This window comes from Erpetoichthys calabaricus, chromosome 15, assembly GCF_900747795.2.
Source record: "Erpetoichthys calabaricus chromosome 15, fErpCal1.3, whole genome shotgun sequence".
NCBI classification, from domain to species: domain Eukaryota; kingdom Metazoa; phylum Chordata; class Cladistia; order Polypteriformes; family Polypteridae; genus Erpetoichthys; species Erpetoichthys calabaricus.
This window is the reverse complement of record NC_041408.2, coordinates 7,756,172-7,765,861: the sequence shown is the minus strand read 5'-3', so window position 1 is coordinate 7,765,861 and position 9,690 is coordinate 7,756,172. Positions and strand designations below refer to the sequence as shown.

The window sequence follows — 9,690 nt, the reverse complement described above, 5'->3', positions numbered from 1 at the left end:
TGAGACGGCAGCTGTGTCATCTGTGCAGTAGGCAATAATCGCCATCATAATGATAACCGTGCCGTCTTCACACATTTTCATTTCTTATTAACTTTCTCGCTTAAAAATAAAAAAAAAGATATAAATCTGCCTTCTCCCCTTTTAACCTTTTGGAAAACAGAAGTGTTTCTGTCAGAACTTCAAAGAGGAAAGGCGGCGGGTTATTTCCACAGGATTTTGCACTGATGCTTCACAGATTTCTGATACTGGTTGACGTCTCCTGGTATGTTCTTTTTTTTTCCCAAAGTCGAAAAGTTTAGCAGGAGTCATCCCTTCCTTGGCAGTCCATCTGTAAAACTGAAGGATGGCTCCATCTGCAGGTCCGGTCCGTCGCCATGTAGAGACTGACTGACTGACTGACTGACTGACTGACTGACTGACTGACTGACTGACTGACTCCTCCAGGTGATTTTTTTTTGTGCTTACAGCCAAGATTTTTTTTAAACGAGTTCATTCAGTTCATTCTGTAAGGGGAAGGACAAAAAAAATCCCCTTTTTAAAATTCCTAGGGGATCAGCAGGGAAGGAGGTTTTCCCCTAACGCAGGCGTCTGGACCTGTCGCCGCCTCACCTCCTTGAGCAGTCAGCCCGTCTTAGCGCCGCTCTCCTGAGCAGGTGATTGACAGCCGACGTCACACGTCACGCTCAGGACGTAATCAGCTCAGGCTCCGCATAATGAGGCTCGGGGATTGGTTCCCTGCCTTGCGCCCTGTGTTGGCTGGGATTGACTCTAGCAGACCCCCGTGACCCTGTGTTCGGATTCAGCGGGTTGGAAAATGGATGGATGGATGGATGGGAATCAGCAGGCAGCATGTTGCATGGACAGAATGGTCAACATTCGCACCTCATATTTACAACCACCAGCCCATTCTGGGTGCTGTCAACCCCAATCAAACCCCCCAAAAAACGCCGTACTACCGAAACCTGCCAGTCATCTCCCATCGACCATAATACTAAGGACAATAAATAAAAATAAAGGAAGAGTAGAAAAAGACAACACAAGTTTTTATGTAGACAACCGACACGGGAAGACATCATTGGCTAAAGCGGCACCTTAAAGCGGCGCGAACAAAACCGGCGACAGAGAAGGAGAAAGAGGAACCAAAGAAGTTAGGGGTCTGGTGTCGTTGAAGGTAAAATACAAGTAAAATGAACTAAAACTCAAACGAAAAGTATGGGTGGATAAATGTGCAGATGTGGGTGCGAAGTGTTATGAATATGCGTGTCTACCTATGCAAGTGCCAACTCTGTTTGGGAACGAAGCACAGCCTGTTGCGTTACCCCATGCCAACATGGCATCTGTGCAAGATTTAGCGGAGTCAAGTTCACGAGTGTGGATCGGCATAGCGGACAAGCAGTCAGTCCGCTTCTGTGTGTGCCTGTGTGAACCGATAAAAACGAAACCATTTTAATGTAGCGTAGAGCAGATAGTGCCCTTCATACCTGCCCATCGACCGATCTGCCGTACTTTTACAACAGTGCATGTCGTACATGTCTTGATATTCATTGTATTGTGCTTTTGGGACCAATCTGAGTAGGCAATACCTTTGTATCGATCTCTTATGTGGCGCCTTTCATATTTATCGAAATATAGTGCCTTTCATATCTGTCTATCTATCTACTTTAAAATATTGCATTTCATATACAGTATATCCTCATATCCATTTTATTGTTCCATTAAGACCAATTTGAGCATTTAGATACAGCACCATCCTGTACAGGTATATATATATATATATATATATATATATATATATATATATATATATATATATATATATATATATATATATATATATATATATATTATGCAACGCGTGCGGGGGGTTGGGGGGGTGGGGGTTTCGGGGGGGCTTGCGCCCTGCCCGGGGATTGTTTCCTGCTTTGCGCCCTGTGTTGGCTGGGATTGGCTCCAGCAGACCCCCGTGACCCTGTACTTAGGATATAACGGGTTGGATAGATGGATGGATTATGCAACGCATCACATTATATAAGATATATAGATATAGAATATTATCTAGATATTATTATTATTGATACTGCAACACTATCATCTATCTATCTATCTATTGTATAGTGCCTTTCATCTATCTATCTATCTATCTATCTATCTATCTATCTATCTATCTATCTATCTATCTATCTATCTATCTATCTATCTATCTATCTATCTATCTATCTATCTATTGTATAGTGCCTTTCATCTATCTATCTATCTATCTATCTATCTATCTATCTATCTATCTATCTATCTATCTATCTATCTATCTATCTATCTATCTATCTATCTATCTATTTATTGTATAGTGCCTTTCATCTATCTATCTATCTATCTATCTATCTATCTATCTATCTATCTATCTATCTATCTATCTATCTATCTATCTATCTATCTATCTATCTAATAGTGCTTTTCAAATCTGTCTATATTTTAATAAATTGACAGTCAATTTTTATTAGTGTTTGTAATGACAGTTGGTCGACTCAGATTATATATGCAATGTAGCCAGGAGAGTATTCGTGTTGCTTATATATATATATATATATATATATATATATATATATATATATATATATATATATATATATATATATATATATATATATATATATATATATAATGTGTTTCATCGGGACGTATCACCCGACCTGTCCCAACACCACAAAGTCACACGACAGAATTTCCGGGTGACAAAATGCCAGCCTGATTTTTTCAGATGTCCTGAACTACTTATCTAATTTAATCTAATTGAAGACGGCTTTCCAGAGAGAGCGCAGTTCAACCTGATATTCCGTTCGGTATAAAAGCAAGCAGAACACGAGACCCTCACTCCCTCGGTCAGCAGTCGTCTCACCCCCGACTCCATCAGACACATGAAGACGATCGCCCACCCAGGAAGCAGACATCGCAGGGGGCACTCGGCCTGTTGTATTGGCTGGCTGGCTGCCTGGCACGACTTTCCGTGCCGCTTGCCAGGACCGCGGGGCTAAATGGCACTGCCTGACCCACCGACCATCTGGTGTCCTCTTTTGTGTTTCTAGCGCTGCCCCCTCACACCCTGTACCTGGGGATTCACTTCTGTCCAGTGGCAGATACTCCCTGCAGCCCCCCTTCCACACTAAATATCCCAGGCTGACCCGTCTGTTTTTCAGTTTGTTTTCAACCCAATTCAGTTGTTTCCAAAGCAAAAAAGACTCGCCTGCCATGAGCCAGAGTGGCTCTCAGGAGAGAATTAAATAAAGACGCGCGTTTAGTGCCCCAATGCGAGGAGCGCACGCTATGTATTGAAATGTGAGACCACTTGTGTATGCATTATGCATTATGCAAATTAAAAAAGGAACATGTAATTTTATTTTATTCCCCCATTCTTCAGCAATAAAATGAAGGCTGTGCATTACAGTAAAAAGTGAATAATTGCTAGTTACTGTCTGAGCTTTAAGTTTTGATTTTAAACTAGGGCATGCGCGCCTACACCTTAAACGGTCATGCATAAACAATAAAAGAAAAAGAAAAATCTTCAGAGTATTAAAAAAACAGCATTTGTGGTTTAAAAAATCCTCTAAAAGTTTGCCCACATTACATCATAAAGTCACCCCTGGGTGGCTCAGTGGTGTAGAAGGCAAAGGAAATGCCTACCTGTTTCTGACGACAGGAAAGAATTGAGCGAAATGCAAATGGCTAAAATAATCCGTGCTGGAGTTGAAGACATTGTGAAGAGCAGCAGAATCCTTTACTTCAGCACTGGTGCAAAGAAGAAGCGGACAGCGCGTTGTAAAGCCCCGAGTGTCTGCCGGACTAGAAGCATCTTACTCCTCCGTCTTTCCGCCACTTGCTGCCCTCTTGTGGACATACACGTTACTGCAGCTCCGTTGCACTTCTTTATTTGGACTGTAAGGCATCAAGGCCACAGCTGAGAAGGATGTTATTGTCGTCTGCGATGCCTTTCAAAGCCGCTGAAGTATGAGCGGCTGTTCATTCCAGTACCCCCGCCACCCGCCCCCCAGGTTTCTAAGTAATCCATCCATTAACTCGCCCTTTCATTGTAGGGCCGGTTCCTATTCTCAACAGCACTGGGTGCAAGGTTGGAAGCAGTTTTAGATGGAGTGCCTAATTAAAACATGGCATTCTTCAAATCTATTGAATTCGGTTCAGGACTGCTAGAGAATGGAGTAAAACTGAACAGTGTAATAATAATAATAATAATAATAATAATAATAATAATAATAATAATAATAATAATAATACATTTGATTTATATAGCACCTTTCCAAAGCTTAAAGCACAGGCCATAAAGTGGACTTGGAGACACATGTAATAGACAGACATATCATGATTAATTTTATTGCACCTTTAAGACTAATCTGGCTAAGTATATAGTGCCTTACACATCTATCTATCTATCTATCTATCTATCTATCTATCTATCTATCTATCTATCTATCTATCTATCTATCTATCTATCTATCTATCTATCTATTCTGAAATGATGTTTTTCATATATGCCCTGATATCTATTTTGGTGTGCCTTTAAGAACAATCTGTTTATAGCGCCTTTATATCTACCTGTGATAGTCAAATTCTCAGGGCAAAATCACCTAACCCACACATTTTTAATCTTGTGGCACCTGGACAAAAACATCTTAAAGTGTCTTTGTCTGCCATCTTGTGGCCATCACACTGGTACTGCACCAAAACAGAAATCCTAACAGAAGTTGAAGTGTGCGTGGTGGTTTACAGTTTGTTTCGGTGCCAGCCGATGCTTGAAATCTAAATCACGGTACACCTGAGCATTAATGTTTACATTGCACCATCTAATGGAATGTATTTTCAATGCATGAAATAATAAATGCATTTCATTTGTCATTCCAACAGATGGCACATTGCATTTGTAGTAATAAAATGCATCCCTACCAATGTTTGTGATGCGTCATCTGTTGGAATGACAATTGCAATGCACATGTCTCTGTTATATGCCATTTGGCAAGGGATTTGTAAAAAGAGTGTTATTGTTTGTGATGCACTATCTGTTGGAATGACAAATGCAACACATTGTATGTATTACTAGAAATGATTGTGATGCACCACCTGTTGCAATGGAAGAAAAATAGCAACTGGACAGACCCATAGATAGACAGACACTTATCCTTTTAATTAAAGTCAATTCAGATGATTTACCCAGTACTCGGTTGAAGACCCTTTGGCAGCAATTCTTGGCTGGAGTCTTCTTGGGCTTGACATAACAAGCTTCGCATACCTGGATTTGGGGATTTTCTGCCATTCTTCTCTGCAGATCATCTCCATCTCTGTCCGGGTGAATGGAAACCATCAGTGGACAGCTATTTCCGGGTTACTTCAGAGATGTCCAGTTAGGTTCAACTCATTCAAGGATATTCCCAGTGTTGTCCTGCGTGAAGGTGGGCCCTCAGTCCCGTCTTTAGCAGGTTTTCATTAAGGACAGCTCTGAATTTTGCTCCCTTCAGCTTTCCCTCAACATTTTTCTAGTCTCCCTGTACCTGCTGCTGAGCTTGATGCTGCCACCACCACGCTTCACTGCTGGAATGTTATTGCTCAGGAGACGGGCAGTACCCGGTTTCCTTCAGGCACAATTCTAATCATGATTTCTTCAGAGCAGAGAATGTCATTTCTCACGATCTGAGGGTCCTTTAGGGGTCTTTTGGCAAATTCAAGTGTGCTTCAATGTGTCTTCCGTCTGGCTGTGTTCATACAGTCCAGAGTAGTAGTGGAGTGTTGCACTAACTGTTGTTCTTCTGGAAGTTTCTCCCATCGCCACCCAGGAACCATAAAGCTCAGCCAGGGTGACCATCAGGGGTCTCGCTCACTTCTCTTGCCATGGTTCATCACCCACAATTGCTCAGTTTGGCCAAACAGCCAGATCGGTGGACCACTGAAGTGCTGACAACTCTTTTTTTTGAGATGGCCTGGTAGCTCAGTGGTGAACGTGGCTGACTTACATCTCCATGAGATGATTCCAGTGCCAGCCTGGTCACTTCCCCTGTGGAGTTTTCTCACTCTAATATCTGTATCTACATATAAGGGATCAAACAGGCAAAACATCTGAGTCAAAGAAGAACGGAGCCTATCCTGGCAGCACTGAGTGCCAGGCAGGAAACAACATTAGACTTGTGCACTTGTGATTTAGACTTCCTTCTCAATCCACTAGCATTTTGGGGGTACAGGAGAACAAAAATGTGACCATGTTAAGACCTTGAGAGATCATTGAGCTTGGGACCAGAACTCAGGATGTTGGACCCAAGATACAGCGGTGCCTACTACTGCATCACCAGGCTGAATCCAACGAAACCACCAGGGCCAGATAACACTTACCCTCGAGTTCATAGGGAGGCCAGAGAGTGCAGATAGAAAGTCACTGAACCCTGGTGAGATTCCAAAGGACTGGAAAATGGCAAATATTTTCCCGGTATGTGAAAAGGGCGACTGGGCAGATCCAAACAACTGTAGGCCAGTAAAGTTAATGTGCATCACATGAAAATGAATGGAAGGAATTATTAAGGATAAGACTGGGTGGCACAGGGCAAGAACAGGAGTTTAACTGAACAATCAGCATGGGGTCAGAAGAGGGAGGTCGTGTTTTACCAACATGCTGGAATTCGATCAGGAAGCAACAAAAAGGATACGACCAGAGTGGAGCAGATGAGATTATTGATCTGGGAATTCAGAAAGCGTTTGATGAGGTGCCACATGAGAGGGTGGGCATCAAACTAAAAGAAGTGGCAGGTCAGGGGGTGGAGTGTAGATGAGTGCAGAATTGGCTCAGACACAGAGGGTGATGGTGGGAGGAACATCATCAGAATTGAGTGGTGTCCAGTAGGGGGCAGTGTTGGGGATGTGGCTATCTTATATATAAACGTCTACGCGTGGAAGTGTGTGTGTCTGTCTGTCTGGCCTGGAAGTAAGAGGTGGAGTCGGGGTAAGGCCTCGACCTCCGAGGAAACACAAGCAAGGCGAGCACATTGGCAAAACGAAACGTCAGAAGAAAGAGACACTCGCTTAGCTGCTAATAACACAAGTGAGGCGAGCACATCGGCAAAACGAAACGTCAGAAGAAACACAAAGTCGCATAGCCGCTAATGCACAAGCGAGGCGAGCACATTGGAGAAATGAACCCTCAAAAGAAAGACAAAGTCATTTAATTGTTAATACACAAGCGATGCGAGCACATCGACGAAAGTAGACCTCTGAAGAAAACGTCACTTGCTTAGCCGCTAATGCACAAGTGAGGCGAGCACATCGGCGAAACGAAACGTCAGAAGACAAAGTCACTTAGCCGCTAATACACAAGCAATGTGAGCACATCGGCGAAACAAAATGTCAGAAGAAAGACAAAGTCGCCTAGCCGCTAATACACAAGTGAGGCGAACACATCGGCGAAACGAAACCTCAGAAGAAAGACAAAGTCGCCTAGCCGCTAATACACAAGAGAGGCGAGCACATCGGCGAAACGAAATGTCAGAAGAAAGACAAAGTCGCTTAGCCGCTAATACACAAGTGAGGTGAGCACATCGGCGAAAGGAAATGTCAGAAGACAAAGTCACTTAGCCGCTAATACACAAGCAATGTGAGCACATCGGCGAAACGAAATGTCAGAAGAAAGACAAAGTCGCCTAGCCACTAATACACAAGTGAGGCGAGCACATCGGCGAAACGAAACCTCAGAAGAAAGACAAAGTCGCCTAGCCGCTAATACACAAGCGAGGCGAGCACATCGGCGAAACGAAATGTCAGAAGAAAGACAAAGTCGCCTAGCCGCTAATACACAAGCGAGGCGAGGACATCGGCGAAACGAAATGTCAGAAGAAAGACAAAGTCGCCTAGCCGCTAATACACAAGCAATGTGAGCACATCGGCGAAACGAAATGTCAGAAGAAAGACAAAGTCGCCTAGCCGCTAATACACAAGTGAGGCGAGCATGTCGGCGAATTGAAACCTCAAAAGAAAGACCAAGTCACTTAGCCGCTAACATCGACAAAACAGTATCCCTTTCACTTTTCCTCCTGCCGCTAATACACAAGCGAAGCGAGGACATCGGCGAAACGAAATGTCAGAAGAAAGACAAAGTCGCTTAGCCGCTAATACACAAGCAATGTGAGCACATCGGCGAAACGAAATGTCAGAAGAAAGACAAAGTCGCCTAGCCGCTAATACACAAGTGAGGCGAGGACATCAGCGAAACGAAATGTCAGAAGAAAGACAAAGTCGCCTAGCCGCTAATACACAAGCAATGTGAGCACATCGGCGAAACGAAATGTCAGAAGAAAGACAAAGTCGCCTAGCCGCTAATACACAAGTGAGGCGAGCACATCGGCGAAACGAAATGTCAGAAGAAAGACAAAGTCGCCTAGCCGCTAATACACAAGTGAGGCGAGGACATCAGCGAAACGAAATGTCAGAAGAAAGACAAAGTCGCCTAGCCGCTAATACACAAGTGAGGCGAGCATGTCGGCGAATTGAAACCTCAAAAGAAAGACCAAGTCACTTAGCCGCTAACATCGACAAAACAGTATCCCTTTCACTTTTCCTCCTGCCACTAATACACAAGCGAAGCGAGCACATCGGCAAAATGAATCCTCCTAGGAGAGAGACGCTCAGAGTAGTTCCTTTCAATTACCTGACATCTCCACATTTCAATTTGTTTTCTGACGATTTCAATAGTTTCTAGGACCCTGGGCTTTTCACAGCATGGGCTTACACAGCTAGTTATGTGATAAATTTAATGATTTGAGTAGGAATATACAGAACAAGCTGGTTAGGTTTACAGATGATAACAAGCTGGGTGGATTGGCAAATAATCGAGAATCTGTAGAATCATCACAGAGGGACTTGGCTTCGGCAGATGAAGTTTATCGTCAGTAAATGTAAAGAATTACAAGTCAGAAATAAATATGTGAGGTTTGAATACACAATGGGAGGTCTGAAAATAGAGAGTACGGCTTATGAGAAGGAGTTAGGAGTCGTAGTGGACTCTAAGCTATCAACTGCCAGACAGTGTTCAGAAGCCATTAAGAAGGCTAACAGAATGTCAGGTTATATAGCGCCTTGACGTGTGGAGTACAAGTCCCAGGAGGTTCTGCTCAAGCTTTATAACACACTGGTGAGGCCTCATCTGGAGTTCTGAGTGCAGTTTTGGTCTCCAGGCTACAAAAAGGACATAGCAGCACAAGAAAAGGTCCAGAGAAGAGCAACCAGGCTGATTCAGGGCTACAGGGGATGAGTTATGAGGAAAGATGAAAAGAGCTGAGCCTTTACAGTTTAAGAAAAAGAAGATGAAGTGGAGACCTGACTGGAGTGTTTGAAATTATGAAGGGAATTAGTCCAGTGGATCGAGACGGTGACATTAAAATGAGCTCATCAAGAAGACGGGGACACAGTTGGAAACTTGTGAAGGGGAAATTTCACACAAACATTAGGAAGTTTTTTTCTTCACACAGAGAACCACGTAGTGTGGTGGACAGTGAGACTTTAGTGGCTTTCAAAACTCGACTTGATATCTTTTTCAAATAATTAAAGGGACAGGACTGGTGAGCTTTGTGGGGCTGAATGGCCTGTTGTCGTCCAGATTGTTCTGCTGTTCAAACCTCCAGGCAGTGACAAAGGCCGACAGTATGTGTGACG

At 43.3% G+C, this 9,690-nt stretch overlaps 1 protein-coding gene across 1 annotated transcript in view; it reads right to left on the bottom strand.

Moving 5' to 3' along the window:
* fndc1 (fibronectin type III domain containing 1) overlaps positions 1 to 3,929 on the bottom strand; it is a 147,123-nt gene extending 143,194 nt beyond the window's left edge. The window contains exon 1 of the mRNA XM_028792044.2: positions 3,676 to 3,929. Within this exon, the coding sequence (XP_028647877.2) occupies positions 3,676 to 3,748 (73 nt within the window). The 5' untranslated portion in view covers positions 3,749 to 3,929. The remainder of the gene's footprint in view (positions 1 to 3,675) is intronic.
* Between the last annotated feature and the right edge of the window lie 5,761 nt (positions 3,930 to 9,690).